Source organism: Pezoporus occidentalis, unplaced genomic scaffold (genome assembly GCF_034315485.1).
Source record: "Pezoporus occidentalis ecotype Australia unplaced genomic scaffold, CSIRO_AGI_Poc_V1 ctg18, whole genome shotgun sequence".
Taxonomy (NCBI): Eukaryota; Metazoa; Chordata; class Aves; order Psittaciformes; family Psittacidae; genus Pezoporus; species Pezoporus occidentalis.
Window position 1 is genome coordinate 2,749,253 of NW_026913640.1, and position 20,013 is coordinate 2,769,265.

The following is a 20,013-nucleotide window of genomic DNA, read 5'->3' on the forward strand; positions in this document are numbered from 1 at the left end:
AGTATAAAACCCAAGGAGTTATTATAGGGAGCACAGCTATACACTATGAAATTACTGTTTAATATAAACCAAGTGTCCTGCATTCAAACCTGTGAATAATTTCTGATATGTTGTCAGATGCAGACTGTGTTTAAAGTGAATCATAATAACGATTTTAAGATCTGAGTAACTCAAAATGATCAATACACTTAAAAACTAACAGTATCTTGTCAGAGGTCTGACATGTACTGTCCTCGATTATGTTCAAAATTGCTTTTTTTTCACAAAGATGTTATCCCCTCAGATGAATTAATAGGCAATTATCTTAAACAAAGTACCTACGTATATTTTATACTAAGAATATATTTTTGTCATTTTTCTGAAATTGATAAAAAAGTACTTCTGACTCAATAGCAGTACTAACCAAAATATCACTTTAAGTAAAAACCAAGACATCCCAAGCCCTTCCATAATCCCAGAACATTGACAGTTCAAGAATGCAATAATTATTTTATCAGTTGGCAATTTATACCTGCAATCATGTCGTCCACAGTACTCATCTTCAGCAGTACCTGTTCAATTAAGCCAACTTCTGTGCTAGTCTGTAAATTACGGACGCTTTTACGTAGAATTGCTGTGAACATACTCCAGATTTCTGCTTGGCACGTTACATCACAGTGCTCCAAAAGCTCTGACATGCATGTAATGCTCTCGGCATCCTGGATTATAAAGTTCATCTCTAGATCAAATTCACCACCAACCAGCTACAAAAGAAAACAAGAACAATATTACAATATGAAATACATAGCTAAGTGTCTTTCATAATCTTCATTGTGACCAACACTGATTATTTTTTTGCATTATGAGAGAAGTAATTTAGATATGAGAAACTCACTGCTATGACCTGTATACAGCAAATTAAAAATCATGCTATGCAAAATATAGCTTGTACAAAATCTATACACTATCATAAAATATTACTTTCAGTTTTGTCATAGTGTTGAATAAAACACTTCAATAAAATAAATCAAAAGATATTTGAAATATTCCTTCCTACAAAGTAACTGAAATGGCAGCCTGGCCCAGAGAGATGTAGTGCAGAAGCTGCAGAACCTGGAAAGCTCACAAGCTTCCTGATACAAGTCAACATTTGCCCTTAGTTACCCGTTTGCAATAGTATACAGCCCTTTCCACTGTACCACCCAAACAGTCGGGCTCAGAAAAAATATCAGTGACATGCTCTGGACCAATGCAGACTTGGAAAACTTGTTCAATTATACCACAGATCAGTGCCATGTGGCCAAGGAAACCCATGGCTAGTGCAAGGCAGACACACCACTGGGAGAAGAACAAGCAAGTAGGTGAAAAGTGATTTAACAGCAGTACTGATGAAATTACAGCCTGACTCCTATCTATCAAGATACTTGCAAAACGCTACGTGAAGTCCTTAGCTCCCATTAAATAGCACAACTACCAGGCACGTTTACTCCTTCTAATGGCAAAACCATCTTTCATTTCTGAAATAAAGCCTGACTCTCATGCATCCTACTTTATCCTAGTAGCCATGAGGAGTTTTGAAAGCACCAAGGCTAAATTTCAATGACCGCAAATACCAACTTTAGAAAGGCAAAAAAAGAGAATAATTCTAAAATAATTTTAAGACATTATTTTCTATTTGTTGCAGAAAAATATGTAATTAAAATTGCAATACTATATTTTAAATTAAAGATATTCAAAGAATTCATCTAAGTCTTTAATTTCAAGTAAATTTTAATAGAAGGCTGTTTCATAGTCTAAAAGCAGTTGCCATTGCCTTCAAACTGAACTCCAAACAAGAAGCAAGCTGAAATCCTATGCCAACTTCTTTTTGACTGTTGAACCTATCCAAATATTCAAAGTCTTCTTCCAGACCAATCTGCAGACAAAATTATTAAAACTAAGCAAGGACTAGCTTTGGCCTCTACTGTAATTCATACTTTTCATCCACTTACAAATTTCTTTTGGTTATCAATTAATTGCTAATAAAAATTTACAATTTTCTAACCTAAAGCCTCTCATATATTAAATATATAAACTGTCTTAGTTCTCCTGAGACATTTAATTACATTCAAATAAAACAATTATCCTAACTGAAAGAGGGTAGATTTAGATTAAACATTAGGAAGAAATTCTTTACTGTAAGGGTGGTGAGGTACTGGCACAGATTGCCCAGAGAAGTTGTGGCTGCCCCATCCCTGGCAGCGTTCAAGGCCATGTTGAATGGCACTTTGAGCAACCTGGTCTAGTGGTAGGTGTCTCTGCCTATGGAAGGGTGGTTGGAAATAGATGATCTTTTAAGGTCCCTTCCAGCCCAAACCACTCTATGATTCTATGACTTTGATTAGTATTTTAGTTTAGAAATTGTGACTGCATATCATATATTTGAATGTTGGCTGAACACTGTACCAAGGGCAGGCAATAAAATGGTCAAAATTAGAAGTACAGTTCTTCTACGGTTATTCCTTAGAATCATTAAATAGTTTTATAGCAGAAACCACCACACTTTTCAAGAAATCCTGGTGGAGTTTCTGTTTCTGAAAACAGCAGTAACTACCACACACTTCAAGAGCAATCTGGGTGTTTTTTTTCCAGCAGCTCTCCATCTGGATGAGCCTCTCTGAGACTGTTGAAAACACACAGAGGTAAATCAGGCACCGGTAGAAGACATTCAGTTAAACTCTCTCAGATGCTAATTCTAAGATGAAATGAACCCCTTCTGGAAGTGTCTAATTTTTTGATTTCTTTCCATGCAGGAAATACAGGACTAAAAATTGTATTTGTGCAGTCTGAATCCTTGGATACATTCAAAAGCCACCTGGACATAGACCTGGACAATAGGCTCTGGCTGTCCCTGCTTGTGCAGGAAGGTTGGATCTGAAGAGCTCCACAGATCAATTCCAACCTCAACAATTCTATGATAATCACAGAATCATAGAACCATAGAATGGTTAGGGTTGGAAAGGACCTTTAGATCATCTAGCTCCAACCCCTCTCCCATGGGCAGGGACACCTCACAATAAACCATGTCACCCAAGGCTTCGTCCAACCTGGTCTTGAACACTGCCAGGGATGGAGCATTCACAACCTCCCTGGACAACCCATTCCAGTGCCTCACCACCCTAATAGGAAAGAATTTCCTTCTTTATATCCAATCTAAACTTCCCCTGTTTAAGTTTTAACCCGTTACCCCTTGTCCTGTCACTACAGTCCCTAATGAAGCGTCCCTCCCCAGCATCCCTATAACCCCCCTGCAGATACTGGAAGGCTGCTATGAGGTCTCCACGCAGCCTTCTCTTCTCCAGGCTGAAGAGCCCCAACTTTCTCAGCCTACAACTTTCAGATACCTAATTTAGGCAAGACGAATCCCACCATTTGTTTTTGATAACAGATGGACCTAAAATCAAGGAAAAAACTAGCAATACCTCAGTTGGAATGCAGATGCTCAATACAGACTGATCTCTCTTTCCTTAAATACTATTCATTGTGAAATTTGTGCTAAATAGAAATGGTTAAAAAAGACTAAAATAAGTCAAACGGTATTTGCTTGCTAATATAAACCGATATACTAATATGTGACATTGAAATAGACCTCACTATAACTCTGAAGTGACTGAACATTTCAGTACTATTAAAAACAAGCTGCCTGTATATAAAACATCTCAGAGAATCTGAATAAAAAATACACTGAATGCTAGTAAAACTGGATTTATGGAGAATTTTCTACTGGGATACGGATTATCTGGTAGTCACTACAATTATATGACTTGTTCAGCTGGCAGCTAGAGATTTATAATCTACCAAAGTGACTTTTTATTTCCACAAAGAAAACACTAAAATGTACCTGATTTGCCTTTAACTGCAGTTTAAGCGTATTTCAGCCTCTATCAATGATCACAGTTATGAAAATCAACTTAATAAAATAAACAAATTGATGAATAAATTAATGTTGATGGCAAAAACTTAGGGTGGCAGGGCAGTACTTTTAAAAAGTAGCCATCCTAAAAATAAAAATAAATTTAAAATATTAACAGTCATGATAAAAAGAAGTTTCAGAAGACTTAAGAAGGAAAATTTTAACAAAAAAGGAGCATACAAAAATAATACAAAAAAAAAAATTGTGCTCAAGTAATACAAAGCAACCACTTCTGCTTTAAAATGTGAAAAATAAAATATAATTCAGACAAGAAAAGCAGTAGAATATTCACTACAAAGAGAAGCATTCTCTAACAATATTTCTGCACTTTCGTTTCTCAAGAAAAAAGCAGTAGGTAAAAGGAATAATCAGTCTTCACAACAGAGGGAGATTATCAGTGGAGAACCACAGCAATAATGAGTTGATGACAAGTGTGGATACTAAGAAAAGTACAAAGTTTGCTAAAGAGCCAAAAATAATTAAATACAGTTAGAACCCACCAGCTACTGAGGGCTGCAAAGATTTTCTCTGATATCAAGTGGCTGGCCAACCACGTGTAAGAGTTCAAAGTTAGTAAATGCAAACTGATACCACATTATTATAGTTTTACCCATATGTACAAAATATTAGGCTTTCAAATCTGCTATGATCAGCCATAAAAGAGATCTTGGTGTCCCTATGGGTTCTACTTTAAATAACCACGGCATATTAAAAACTGTCAGTAGGCAACTACAAATTCATAATAAATCTGCAACTTTATAACTTGGGTACAGTTCTGGATGCAGTACCACACACAAAAAAAGTTAAATCATTCTGCCATAAAGTAACATAGTTTTAACATAATGTGTGAAGATTTCTGTAGCAAGACAAATTTCATCTACAGTACAATATGAACTCTAAGATAGAAATCCTTACAGGAACCAGTATACCATACCATAAATCAATGTTCTTTCCATATCATAGATCTCAAATACAATCTTTTTTCTAATGTCAAACACTCAGGCTTACTTTGCATTTTTCAAGTGAACATTTAATACTCAGTAAAGACCATGCTTTCACTGTGATTAAGTATCCTGAATTATTGCTTGTACTTTGTCAAGCTCATGTATCACTTTTTTTAACTATTCTGCATCTTTTACAGCAAATCTGTAAGAAATGAAGCAGCAAACTAATGTTCAGATCATGCTTCCAAGTCAGATGACTATGGCCAACAACTCCTCCTGAAGAAGAACTGACCTGGCAGTTATAAGCAAATTAGGCTTTCCTGTACTGAGGTTGTTTACAGGTTGATGCTCCTTGCAAATTGTTCCAAGAACTTACCTTACCCCACATCACCACCCTCAAAAGTAGCTCATTACTCAGAATCTCATTTTTTCTGAATACAGTGGCCATTCCTCAGTAAGCATCTGCCATTCGCTGTGCTATGCAATAGAAGTGTTTCTTTCTGAGTTGCTGCACCTACACAGAACTTAGGCTTGTCTTTCCTGCCCTTTTAGTCTAGCATAAAGGTGAAATACTCGCACAGAATAAATTGTCTACATATGTCTGATATTATTCAGATCAGTTCTCAAAATAGAGCAAAGTATGTGCTGCTGAACATCTAGAATTAAATGGCTTACTTGTGAAGATTAGAACTCTTCAGAATCAGATTCTTCAAAGCAAGTTCTGAAGAATGCATTGAAATGAAGAGAGAACTGAATAGAATATTTCAGTTGGAAAGGACCTATTAATGATCATCTGGTCCAAATGCCAGACCAATTCAGACAAATCAGGGTTGCCATGTTATTAAGCATGCTATTAAGGACATTGTCTAAATGCCACTTGAACACTGACAAGCTTCAGATATTGACCACCTCTTTAGGAAGCCTGTTCCAGTGTCTGACCACCCTCCCAATAAAAAAATGCTTCTTAATATCCAGTCTCCCTGTCCTTCCCTGGTGAAACTTTGAACGGTTCCCACATGTCCTACCACTGGATACAAGGGAGAAGGGATCAGTACATCTCTCCATCTCCCCAGGAAGCTGGAGAAAGCTATGATGTTGCCCCTCAGCTGTCTTTTCTCCAGTAATAGATGGCTTCTCAACTTGAAAGTTCATCAAATGAACACACAAGGAAAAGAAAGATAGCAACCAATCTTGGAAGAAATACACAAATGGAACATCAGGATGATGTTTCCAGAGGGACCCTGACACGCTTATGAGGTGGGCTGATGCCAGCCTCATGAAGTTTAACCATGCCAAGTGCAAGGTCCCACAGCTGGGTTGGAGCAATCCCAGGCAAAGCTACAGGTTGGGCAGAGAAGAGATTCAGAGCAGCTCTGTGGAGGAGGACTTGGGGGTGTTGGTCGATGAAAAACTTAACATGAGCTGGCTTCAGTGTGTGCTTGCAGCCCAGAAAGCCAACCATATCCTGGGCTGCATCAAAAGGAGCGTGACCAGCAGGTCGAAGGAGGTGATCCTGCCACTTTACTCTGCTCTCGTGAGACCTCACCTGGAGCCTTGTGTGCAGTTCTGGCGTCCTCAACATATAAAGGACATGGAACTGTTGCAACAAGTCCAGAGGAGGGCCACGAGGATGATCAGGGGACTGGAGCACCTCCTGTATGAAGACAGGCTGAGAAAGTTGGGGCTGTTCATCCTGGAGAAGAGAAGGCTGCATGGAGACCTCATAGCAGCCTTCCAGTATCTGAAGGGGGCCTATAGGGATGCTGGGGATGGACTATTCATTAGGGACTGTAGTGACAGGACAAAGGATAACGGGTTGAAACGTAAACAAGGGAAATTTAGATCCTATATAAGGAAGAAATTCTTTACTGTTAGGGTGGTGAGGCACTGGAATGGGTTGCCCAGGGAGGTTGTGAATGCTCCATCCCTGGCTGTGTTCAAGGCCAGGTTGGACAGAGCCTTGGGTGGCATGGTTTATTGTGAGGTGTCCCTGCCCATGGCAGGGGGTTAGAGCTAGATGATAAGGTCCTTTCCAACCCTAACTATTCTACGATTCTATGAAAATCCTACTGAATGGCAAAAAATCAAAGACAGCAGGGGTCAGAACTTATTCTAGGAGGATTTTATTAAAAATTCCTGAAGACATGAAGACTTTTCAACACAACTTCATTTGTGATTAAAAGAAACCAAACAACCGCTAAGCATAAGGATTGTAAGAAGTGCAGGAGATGCAAAAGGATATTTTAGAGGCACTTGGTGTTTTTTTGGTTAAATGAAAACCATGAGTGCATTCTGCTGAAGTAAGAATAACACAGTAACGCAAATACACAGACACGCTATAAAAAGTGAGAATTTCAACTACAGGAAGACATCCAAACACTTTTGGTCAGGCAAAGATAATTTTTCAATTTTATATTAATGAAGACCTCTTTATGTAGAAGTGTTTAGAATGCTAAATTAAAACAAATCAGACTTTTCAGTGACCAATATATGTGCTGACCATATGCACTAAATGTATCAAAACGACTACACAGAAAACCACAAATAACAAAAACTTATTTTCCATAATTTGTATATGTATATGTATATATATATCTTAAAAAATATTTTTATTTTTAAAAGCTTAATCGTTGAATGAAGTTCTTCAGTGATCTGAATTACAGGTATGTGTATCTGCGGTAATTTTCAAAATTCTCTTTACCTTCAATGGAAACTAAAAGGCGCTTCTGGGAAGCAATTCATCTCACTGGTTTTAGATGCAACTCATCTGGTTTTAGGATGAAATAAGTATTTTCCTGGAAATGCAGTACTTTTCACTGACTGTAAAAGGAAAACTAGTTCAGACAAGCACATCTAAAGTTTAACCTTAACCAGCGTGCTCACAGTATGGTTTAGTGAATGACAGCACTAAAAGGACAGATTCTCATGTGAATCACTACAACAGCATCTAATTCTCCACATTACCATACCATTGTTAAAGGAGCTTTCCTTTATTTTAGCTTCAGAAACATTTTTATCCTGAATAATGTATAGCACGCACACAGTGTGCCACTAGCAGAATGCTACCTCAAATTTATTGACAATTTAAAATTATTCCAAGAAAAGAAAATAATTTAAACATCTTTTATACCTGCTGAGAACGTGTGACTGAAGTAACACGTTCTGCTTCACTTCTGTTACTCTCAAACACAAAATTGTTATTATGCAAACTTACAAATATTTCAGTGAAATATTTACCTTTAATTTCTTAATTTTTTTGGGGGGGAGGAAGGAGGACACTCCTGTAGGTTTATATACTGCCTCTGCCTATGATGGAGCTAATTTTCTTCATGGCAGCCCATATCATGCTGTGTTGTATGCTTGTGACTAAACCAGTGCTGATATCACACCAATATTTCAGCTAATGCTAAGCAGTGCTGAGACATTGCCAGAGCTGCCTCTTTCTAACTCTGCCTGCTCAATGAGTAGACTGAGGGTCTGTAACAGGTTGGGAGGGGACACAGCCAGGACAGCTGACCCCACCTGACCAAAAGTATATTCCACACTGTCATGCTCATCAAGAGCACTGGGGTAGTCTTTCCAAACTAGTGGTTGTACAAAGTGTAGCCGGGGATCAGTCTGTTTGTGAGAGGTGGTAAGTGACTGCCTTTGCATCACTTATTCCCCAGACATATTTACTAAACTGCCTTTATCTCAACCCAGGAGTTTTATTTCCTTGCTTTTGCTCTTCTGAGTATCTCTCCCAAAGTGGTGATGTGGGGGAGGGAGCATGTAAGGTAGCAGTTGCTTATTGCTTTCTGGGATCAAGCCACCATGGTTTAAAATTTTTGGCTTCTGTCCTCCAATTTACTTTACTCAGTTTTGACCACTGAGCATCACTCTCAACTCAGTAAACTAATGAATCTCACATAAATGGTCTTAAAAAAAGTGCTGAAGGGAAAATTGTAAATTACAGTGCCAAACTTTGCTTAAGAATATGAGCCCAACTAATCTTGAGCATTGCCTGCTGAGTTCTTTGAAAAACATTACTTTTCATTGCTGGTTTCAGAACATCAACCCCCCAGATTTTCTGAATACACTATAAAGCCTGTTTCCTGATTTCAAACACCAGTCCCAATACAAACCCCCGAGGAAAACCACTTGTAACCAGCCTCCACCTGGACATCAAGCCATAGATCGCAACTTTGAACCATAGAATCATAGCATGGTTTAGGGTTGGAAAGATCATCTAGTTCCAAACCCTCTGCCATGAGCAGGGACACCTCACACTAGACTATGTCACCCAAGACTTCCAACCTGACCTTGAACACTGCCAGGGATGGAACATTGATGACTTCTTTGGGCAACCCATTCCAGTGCCTCACTATACTCACAAGAAAGAACTTTCTTTTATGGAACCTGAACTTCCCGTTTAAATTTAAGCCAATTGCTCCTCATCCTACTGCTGCAGTCCCTGATGAAGGGTCCTTCATCAGCATCCCTGTAGGCCCCCTTCAGATACTGGAAAGATGCGGTCTCCACACAGCCTTCTCTTCTCCAGGCTGAACAGTCCCAATTTTCTCAGCCTATCTTCACATGGGAGGTGCTCCAGCTCCCTGATCATCTTCATGGCCTCCTCTAGACTTGCTCCAATAGCTCCACATCCTTTTTATGTGGAGGACACCAGAACTGCACACAACACTCCAGCTGAGGTCTCATAAGAACAAAGGGGCAGGATCACCTTCCTTCAACCTGCTGGTCACACTCCTTTTAATGAAGTCCAGGATATGGTTGGCTTTCTGGGCTGAGAACGCACACTGCTGGCTCATGCTAAGCTTCTCATCAACCAACACCCCCACGTTTTAATCCACAGGGCTGCTCTGAATCTCTTCTCTGCCCAACCTGTAGCTCTGCCTGGGACTGCCCCAATGCAGATGCAGGACCTTGCACTTGGCTTGGTTGAATTTCACGAGGCTGGCATTGGCCCACCTCACAAGCGTGTAAAGGTCCCTCTGGATGAAATCCCTTCCCTCCAGCATTATCAACTGGACCACATACTTAGCAAACTTGCTGAGGGCGCACTCAATCCCACTGTCCATGTCGCTGACAAAGATGTTGAACCAGAACAGTCCCAACACAAACCACTGAGGTTGTAAACTTTCATCTTTGTAGAGGTTTCCAATGAAAAGAAAGCACATGTTAGAATGTGTAATTAGAGATAGTAACAGACACAAGGTATGTCTGTCAAGACCCATTCAGTCTAGTCCTATGATTCCAGTATTTCCCAAGTCCCAGAAGAAATTTTTGCCAATTTGATATGCCCTGCAAAATAGCAGTTGTCAGTACTTATCTAATGATAATGGTAATGCTTAAATAATGGCAATGGTAACATTAAGTCACTTCAGCAAGCTGTCCCAAAGGGACTGTACCTAAGAAAAAAGGTTTCTGTCTATTTAAACTGAGTTACTTTTGTCTTAAGATATTGTTCCAGATTCTCATTGATTCTTACTATCAAATTCACAAGCTGTAGTCCTATAAATACTAAGAGATAATTTTAGTCAACAGAAGTCTATAGTAAATAAAAAGACTTGGTTTCTATTTTTTATTTTAATTTTATTTATTAATTGTTATTTGAACATACTTGTGAAAGCAATTTGTTTGTTTGTTAACTCACAGATGCATTCTGTGACTAGAATAAATTTCAACAATATAGTTAATGGAATTTTAGTCTTGGAAAATGGTGGATTTTATTTCAGAATAGTCTGTGGGATGGTTCCCACATATCAAGGACATACAACTTAAAGGTCATAGAAGAAAAACATGATAAAGGATGTTAACCATGAGGATTGTGGTCTATGTTGTACCTACTTCCTTTGGCTAAGATTATTAAAGTAGCCAGATACCACCAGGAGAAAGCCCCTTACCTTCTTCTAAATAGCTATCATGTATTAACCCTTGGCCTGTAAATCCAAAACATACTCCTGGAGAAAGTACAGTAGCCCCTTACCTTCTTCTAAATAGCTATCATGTATTAACGCTTGGTCTGTAAATCCAAAACAGCCTGCATACTCTCTTCCCGTCTCTTGACCATGAGGCAGTCAAAGACGCAAAGCAGTTGCTCTCTGCTGGCACTACCTGCTTTTTCCTCAAGGTTAAGGAGCCCTCTTCTGCACCCCTCCCCATCAGCACTTCTTCTGCAAGCTCCTTTCTACTGGACATACTGGGCAGACCTCACCCCACCCAGGCCTCACCTTTCTGCTCTGCATCCCCTGCAAACTTATGCAGTTCAACCTGTCACTCTATCACCATTACAAAGCAGGTCTCTATGCAAAACACTCTAACGGGATCAGGACAGCATTAGGTTCCATGTCTCTCCTGAGAAACTATAGAGAAAAATATTTCCCTAGTTACCTGTTCCATCATATTAAGTGAAATTTGGTTACCTGAGATACTCAGCAGCTAGCCAAGAAATCATCTATGTTTTATTTTAAAGGATATGACTATTTGAACATAAAAATAAGTTTAACCTATGGAGCTTTCATACTGCAATCATGTTTCTATATCACAATCAACATATGCAATTCACTTACCTTGCTAGATACTAATTGCCATTAACCCAGCTTGCTTTTTTATACCACTGCATTGTTGTTTGGTAAGAAAAGGAAGTATTCACTTTCCTCTCATTAAGATTAAGCTATATATTACCTATTTTAAATTTAAATAATCCATTTTTAAAGTGTCCCATTCTTGAGGGTCTTTGCTTTTATTCTGAAATGAAACATTTCCTTCTTGTCAGAAAAGACAAGATAACAAACTCTGACACTCTAAGACTCTGAAAAGCCCAGAAACTATAAATCATGGTTATGCAGTATTTAAAATCAGAAAAATTCAAATGGACTTAGTTATGACAGTGCCATTTTCCAGCTGATACATATAGGTGTCAAAAGTATCCTGTTACTCCCAGTACCCTAAAAGTATCCTATTACTGACTAATGATAGGGTGAGAGCCCAGGAGAACCACAAACAAGGGAAAGACAATCTCAATACTGCAGTGAGACAATGGTGGTCTTATCCTCTATTTCAAGTTACTGAAAAACAGAAGCTTTATTTCATGGCAAGAACAAAGAAGTGTCCTTAATTCTCGATATCCTGCTGCTTGCCTACATCAGTAATTTTGAGACACCTAGTACCATTTTTTTAATTAATATTTTGAAACTTTCTTTTTTATGAAGTCCTTAGAAAAAGCTCCTTTTGGTCATAAAGGCAAGTGCTGATACTTAGACTTATAAGACTAAGGGTTTTTTTTAAACCAGACTTGCCAACATTTGTCCTATTTTTCTTCTCTAAATAAATCACAGGATAGTGTGAGATAATTGTTCTGGTTTATGACTGGTCTCCCATGGGGTTTTAGCCGTCATGAATGATTTAAGACTTTTTGTGCAAGGATAAACCCCAAAACCTCAACTACTAAAGAAGACACCATAGAGACCACAATGACAGTTGTTTTACAAAGCCAGAAGTGAATCCTAATTGCCTTTCCCTCATCCTTTTTGATTTATTATGTGGTTCTTCAACCAATGAAATGATTTCTTTAATCTGTAGAAGACAATACAGTCAAGAACAAAGGCCAGAATCATACAGTAAAATAGGAGAGATCATCAATAATGCAACTCTAATAATAATGCAACTTTACCACAAAAGATAATTTGAAAGGAAGAAACTGGGAGGTTGATAAACAAGCATAGGAAACAATTTATCCGTGGTCAGACACCTCCCCTAATGTAAGAAGCTTGCCAGATCTTGTAATTGTTCAGCTTTCCCACACTGAAAATTTTATGCAGAACTGCTTGTATTTTCCACTTTTTTCACATAATCCAGAAGAAAGGGCAACGTAATTAGGGTTAGGTGCAATTATGCACTGTCGTGGTTTAAACACAGTCAGGTAACTCGTTAACTCACCCCCCCCCCCTTCTTTCCCTCCCCCTACTCCCAGAGGGACAAAGAGGAGAATCGAAAAGAATGCAACTCCCACAGGTTGAGATAAGAACAGTTTAGTAACTAAGGTATAACACAAATCACTACTGCTACCACCAATGATAATAATGATAAAGGAAATAACAAGGGAAGAGAATACAACACCTCAGCACCAGCTGACCGATAACTCGCCCCCCAAGCCCGACCAAGCTCCGACCGATACCTCCTCCAACCCTGCAGTCTCCCAGCCCTTCTGCGTAACTCCCAGTTACATCCTGGGCATGATGTGCTGTGGTATGGAATACCTCTTTGGCCAGTTTGGGTCAGGTGTCCTGTCTCTGGTTCCTCCCGGCTTCCCCTCCTCCCTGGCAGAGCATGAGGCTCACAAAGTCCTTGGCCAAACCAAAACATTACTATCAGCTCTGTTCCCGAGCTGAAAGTCAAAACACTGCACTGCACCAGCTACCAAGAAGGGGAAAAATGACTGCTACTGCTGAACCCAGGACATGCACCTACAGCCAAGGTAAGAGTGAAAGTTTTGGTTTATTCTAATACTGTATGTGTGCTCCCTATTTTTGTTACTTAGTATTATGACTTTAGTTTGTTACACAAAGTATCCCAGCACTTGAAATATATACAAGTATCTTTCTATAGATGAAACCCATGAGGAAATGAAACCAAACCACTGCAGTAGGAAATCCCTGTACAGAGAAAGTTATCCCAATATCGCACTAGTTCTCTCACTGTGTTTGCCTCGTGTTACTACTTGAACTACTTTTCAAGAAAACAAAACCAGCAAAAAGATCTAAATAGCCTATCCCAGTGGCAAAATGCCAAATATCTACTAAAAGGTGTAAGAACAAGATAAACATATACTGGATTTCCTCCATTATACAGTCCCATTCTCCTGCTAGTTGTGACACAGGACTTCTTGAGCCAGAAATAAGGTCTTTGTTTCAACAAGCTGTTGGATTTCCTTCCATTAATTTCTCTGATCAGTTTCTGAACTCTCATCTTTTTGGATCCTCAACATACTACAGTTATTATGTTTGGAGATGCCTAACATGTTACTCAATGCAGTTTCAGAAAATAAATTAGAATAGAAAGGCATTTAATACACCTTTATTAAAAAGACAACCACCATTCTATTCACCTAATTAATATAAGAAAGCAAAAAAAAAAACAAAAAACCAAAAACCAAAAACCAAAAAAAAAAAAACAAACCAAAAAAAACAAACCAAAAAACCAAATTAGATCACACAAGGCAGCAGTCAAACTCATTGACTGGTCTTGCAGCATCTTACAAGCACATACACACCCTTCATTTTTTGATGGAAAAGTATAAATTACTAAGAAGTAATAAAAACTAAGGAAAGGACTTCTAAACAAAGCCTCCTCAGATGGCTGGATTCAGTTACCTTGCCCCCCCTTTCAATTTCTTACACAATTTAGAAAGGGGAATAAAATATAAGAAGGAACTGTAGATACAGTTCAATGTTTCCACACAATATTTTTCATATTTATTTAATACCATAAACCCCGCAGGATCTATGAAAAGAACTTTTCAGATCTCATTTCAAACATCCCAAATTGAATCCTGAACATGTGAAATGTTGAGGAGCAACACAGATACCTTGTGAAAAGCAATCTGAAAATATTATTTTTGCTATTCTGTATTTTTACCTTATGAAATGCATTGTTTTATATTAATGCAGATTTACTATTAAATTATTTATAATTCATTAATATAGTGATTTATATTAAAAAAATTACAAATGTTTTCAGAGACCCATGCCTTAGACCATCAGGATTAACACAGAGTACGGGTTTCCCCTTTTGGCTTGTGTAGAACAAAACTGGTTCTTGATTTAGGTAAAAATGACTCAGTTGTTCTATTTTTGGTAATTTATAAACAATGGATTGCTTTGTTCTGATTCTGAAGGTCTAAGTAATTAACCAAATATTCTATGTTTCTGTATTTTCAGTACATTTGTCATTAGTCACAGCAGCAGGAAAACCCATAAAAGAAAATATACTTACTTATAACTAGCTAAACGGAATTTAAAAAGACAAAAAGTTGCAAAACTAAATTCTGACTGCTTTTAACAACTGAGAGAAAATAAATAGCTCAACTGTAAAGTGGGCATCACTCCCAAAGAAAAAGATCACAGGCCCTGGAAAACAGATAAATTGTTGGGTCAAATGAAGTAATGTCAGTGTCAAAAATGTTTATTACTTGAAAGCACCCAAATCTGTATCAATTTGTCCTTCAGGAAGAGCCAGTGAAAATTCTGTTATCAAACTTAAGCTTCACTTAAGCAGCATATATCGCTCCCTCTTTAGTCCAACATGAGACTTCAGGGTTTATTTCCAAATGTTTTTCCTATGGAGTTCTGTGTGGAAAGAAATATCGATTGAAATACTGTCACACAACTTCCATGTCTCCTCTATGTTGAAAAGTAATCTCTAGTACTGTAGATAATACTACTTTCAATACCAGTGACATTACTGATGCAAATATTATCTGTCTTAGACACTTTCCGCTTCCTCTCTTGATGACTCAGATCAGCATTTTAGTAACCCGCTCCAAGTTTGACTGACATGGAGAACTTAGGTTTTTCCCTCATTAATAAAGATGTTTTGTTTTACCAGCCTCCCTCCTAATCTGAAGTCAGCCAAAGCTAAGTAGTTACTGCAATGCAAGAGCAGCTTAATGCATGCAAAATTCCCCCCACTGAGGTTCTGGTAGCAGTGGCCATGCTGGGAGGGCCTGTGCAAGCTGACAATGCGACTGCAAAGAGGCCCATGTGCCCACATGGGGAGAAGTTGGGAGGTGAGAGAGAGGGATGACCACTTCTGGTCTAGTTTCTCTCTGGTTTAAGGGCCATGTCAATCACACTATACCAGCACTACAGGAGGAGGTTTAATTTATTCTAAATTACTAGAAACTGTAAAGATTACAAAGGTTGATTAAGATTATATTGCCTTGGATTATGTATTTTTGGAGGTGGGTTTTTTCTGTTTGTTTGGAACAGGTGATTAAAGGTCTGAGATTGGAGCACCATGGACTGAATGCTGTTAGATCCCTTCTTGCTCCTGGAAGAAAAGAGAAGTGGGGAGGGGCACAGATTCCCTAGTTTTCAGAGACTTGAACCAGAACAAATGGGCCCACGGTGTGCACTGAGCATACTTGACTAAAATTATCCAGTTAAGGCATGAGTACATTTAAAGCAGACTCCATACTGACAAACACTCAAGATCCCTTATTATGTGAAATGGTTTATTAGAACATTTCCTCTGATTTTAAGTTAGAGCTTTAATAAAATTTCTGTGTTTCAAAGCAACAAAAAAAACACATTAATTGTGTTTTTCAGAAGTTATTTCAGAGTTACTGCAATTAAAATAAAAATTTTACCACAAAAAAAGCAGCCTTAGTATAGGTATAAGTGCACAAGCAAGTTCACATATGAAAATGCCTCACAGTTTGAGGAAGATAATAAGCAAGACAGCATGCCCCTTCATTAGTTGTAACAGGTGAAAAAATAAATATAAAAATAAAGCAGCTATCCAAACCACCTTTAACAATACAGGACAACACTGCAAGCATGCAAAAGCAAACAAAGTGGGTGGAAAGCACCCCATTACAAAAATTCTCATAACCCTTGCTCTCCTATCTCAAGTCATTTTAAGTATCTTAGTATCACTACCAGATATTTAAGTATCTTAGATGAATAGTACTTTCCACATAGTTCTGTCATCTGATTCATTTTTTGATATTCCAGACCAAATCATATTTACAATGTAATTTTCAAAAGACATTATATAGTTCCTTTTAGATATTACTTCACTGTTAACTATTTTCAACTTATATCAATTTCTTAAAAACCTTGAACTTAGAGGATTCTTAAAAATGCATCAAAACTTATTATTTAGCATGCTCAGTCTTAATAGAAGTGTAAAACCACTGTAACCTTTCATCTAAGCATTTACATCTTTAAAGCACAGGTGTACATGAATTTCATGTATAATTAGATAACCTAAGTAGTATTTAATGTTTAATTCAGATCACTAGTAGGATGGAATTTTAAAAAACCTTCTAAAATGCTACAAGAAATTAACTTTTTCCACTTTTTATTTTGTTGGTTTAGAATGCCCCTCTTTTTAATACAACTGTTTTAATATCTGGGACACTGCAGTTGTATATAAACACACATATTGAATAATCTATATTTGAAAAATAATAATTAAGCCACTTCAAAGATACTTAACCAACAACATGAAATTTATTTTTCCTAGATAAATGACATTAATTTTATTGAAAACTATGAAAGCTAGGAACACAGACACATGAAGATTGACTGTAAATGCTGAATTAGCCAAGTAAAACTTTTTCTAATTCAAAAACTTTACCATCAACTGCAATACAGGTATTTCATACTTGGTACATTTGCTCAAGGGGGGCAGCTGAGGGGGAGGTGCTGATCTCCTCTCTGTGTTCAGCAGTGATAAGACACAAGGGAATGGAGTGAAGCTGCATTGATCAGACTGGACATTAGGAAAAGAATCTTCACTGAGCGAGAAACTGGTCAGTGGAACAGGCTCCCCAAGGAAGTGGTCATGGCACCAAGCATGTCAGAGTTCAGGAGTGTTTGGACAATGCTCTTAGTCACATGGTTTAGCTTTAGCTAGTCCTGCAAGGAGCAGGGAGTTAGACATGATTATCTTTATAGGTCCCCTCCAACTCAAGACATTCTATGGTTTTATGATAATTTGTATCAAAGAAATTGACTAAAGAATAATGTGGTTTGCAGTGTAAACCAAGCTTACACTTTTGTGCATATGGTTTTATGATAATTTGTGTCAAAGAAATTGACTGAAGAATAACATGGTTTGCAGTCTAAATCAAGTTTACACTTTTGTGCATTTGAAAAAGGGTAAGAATTCATTACACATCTTTGTGCTTCAACTCCCAGCAACATCACAGGACACAGCCAAATTTCATCAGAAAGACATTGCAGAACATTGAGTCACTCAGTTCTCACAAGACATGGACTCATAAAGTATACTCATACATGGCAAAGTAGTATATTACTACCTCTATTACCAAAACTCAGCAACTACCCAATCCCCCTTCAGACCACACACCTTCTACTACTTCTCTAGACAGATCTCTACGCATTTTTTCATTTTAAAATTTCAAATGGGATATTTTATATCAAGCACTTCACTCAACTTCTGGAGGCTTCATATTAATAAGAGATTTGCTGGAAGCTTCTTTGTCATATACAGTTTAGACGCTTAAGCTACTTGCATGTAAAAGAGTTATTTAAGTCTTTTCACAGACTAAAAACTTAAATGTGCTTCAGATTTTAAATGCTATTTAATCTTTCATGCAACATGGTATTTACATATTTATATTTACAACAGCAACCAGAACGACAGGACAGCAATCATCAACTTGCAATCATGTTTAATAAAAATTACTGAAATGTCCCAAGTTGCATGCTGTGAAAATAATAAAAATTACAGTATTGAGAAAAGGCATGTTCACATGTACATGGTCATAGCCAAACTAGACTTAACACTCGCAGCACGTGAAAACAAGGAGTTATGTAACAGAAGACATGGATGACCAAATGCCATATCTATCACATTTTATTAAAAAAGCCACTACAGTCAAATGCTTACAGAGGCTATAGGACACTGAAGTGCCACAAATTATTTTTCCTTCTGTTTTAACTTGAAATTCTCAAATCCAGAAGAAAAAAAAACAAAATGGAAAGTAATTTCTCTTTTCAAAGATTAAAAATCATTAGCAACAACCCTTTCAGGTTACAGAAAACAGAATATTCCACATAGCTACTAAGTAAAACTATTAAGATGTCCTTACATGATTACTGTCCAAGTATTAGCCATCTCACAACTCGTGAAAGACAAGAGCCAATCTGACGAAATTCCAGAAGTACTTGTTCAAAACTGAAAATACTGGCAAATCTTTTGCACTGTTCTGCTAGAAGTAAATACTACATGAACTTCTGATCTCTTTAATAAATAGTGATTTACAGCATGCAGAAATAAGCTTAAATGCAGATATTAAGCATGCTTCACATTCTTTTTTTCAAATATTTTCAGAAGATGCCCACAATTCATCACATTGGAAATGGGAATACAGTCAACACTGGGTTACTGAAGATGACGTGCAAAAGAGACATACACCAAGTTCAGGCACAGGAAAAATGCTAGGAAAGCCCCTGATAATGTTCCTTACATACTATCTCCTAGAAGACAGACACCTATGAAGTGACCACACACTAGTGCTTCCCCAGTTACAGTACTTCTTCCAGTTCTGCTCAGGCTTTTGTAAATATTAATCCTGCATAAAGCGCATGTATCTAAATGTAGGTAAACTGGAAGTAAAAAATCAAATTGATACCAAAATTTCAATATAGTGAGGTGTTTTCAGAGAGAACAAAAAGCTCTGATTCATACTTAGTCAGGTGAACCTTCAGCCAGATAACAAGATAATTCTGGATGGGGACCACAAGAACAGACTGCAGCAAATCAGCAAGGGACTGCTGAAGAGTGAGCTTCAATCTAGCTGTTACAAACAAAAATTTACTACACAACCTGGAGTATCAGTAAATGTTAGGTATTCAGTTCATGCATGCCCTCATTTAACAACACGTAGTACTCCATGTAATGTTGTGTAATTAACATATCAAATTATTACAGCTTTACAATTTCATTAAAAACAATCTACCCAAAAGACTGCAATAGGCAAGACAGACAAATTTCTGCTTAGTGAATTTCAGAACATCTGTTTAACCAAATTTTATAAACCTGTCTGCAGAAAGAGCAATCTTTGCTTGCAGAAGACTTTTTTAAAGCATAACAGATAGACAAAGTAGACATTTCAAAGACAGTTATAACTAATGAACAGAAAAACCCCAGTAACAATGAAAAAAAATATTATGCTAGTATTTCTGTAATTCAAGCCAACTAATACAGGAGATAACAGACTGGAAACAAAGGAACACCAGATTGTCCGCATTAAATATTTTACAGTGACATAACTGGGAGAGAAAAACAAGTCGCTTTATAATGGCCAAGACAACTCCCCTATAAAATTTTTGAAGTCCTTTGAAATAATTGCTTAAATATCTGACATTAAATGTGCATTGATTT

The 20,013-nt window shown here is 37.5% G+C and overlaps 1 protein-coding gene across 10 annotated transcripts in view; it reads right to left on the reverse strand.

Annotated features, from left to right (window-relative positions):
* NBEA (neurobeachin) overlaps positions 1 to 20,013 on the reverse strand; it is a 507,179-nt gene that overhangs the window by 415,550 nt on the left and 71,616 nt on the right. For all 10 annotated transcript variants that reach the window (XM_062615053.1, XM_062615045.1, XM_062615050.1 and 7 more), the window contains exon 2: positions 512 to 743. In XM_062615053.1, coding sequence (XP_062471037.1) covers positions 512 to 743 — 232 coding nt within the window. The remainder of the gene's footprint in view (positions 1 to 511; positions 744 to 20,013) is intronic.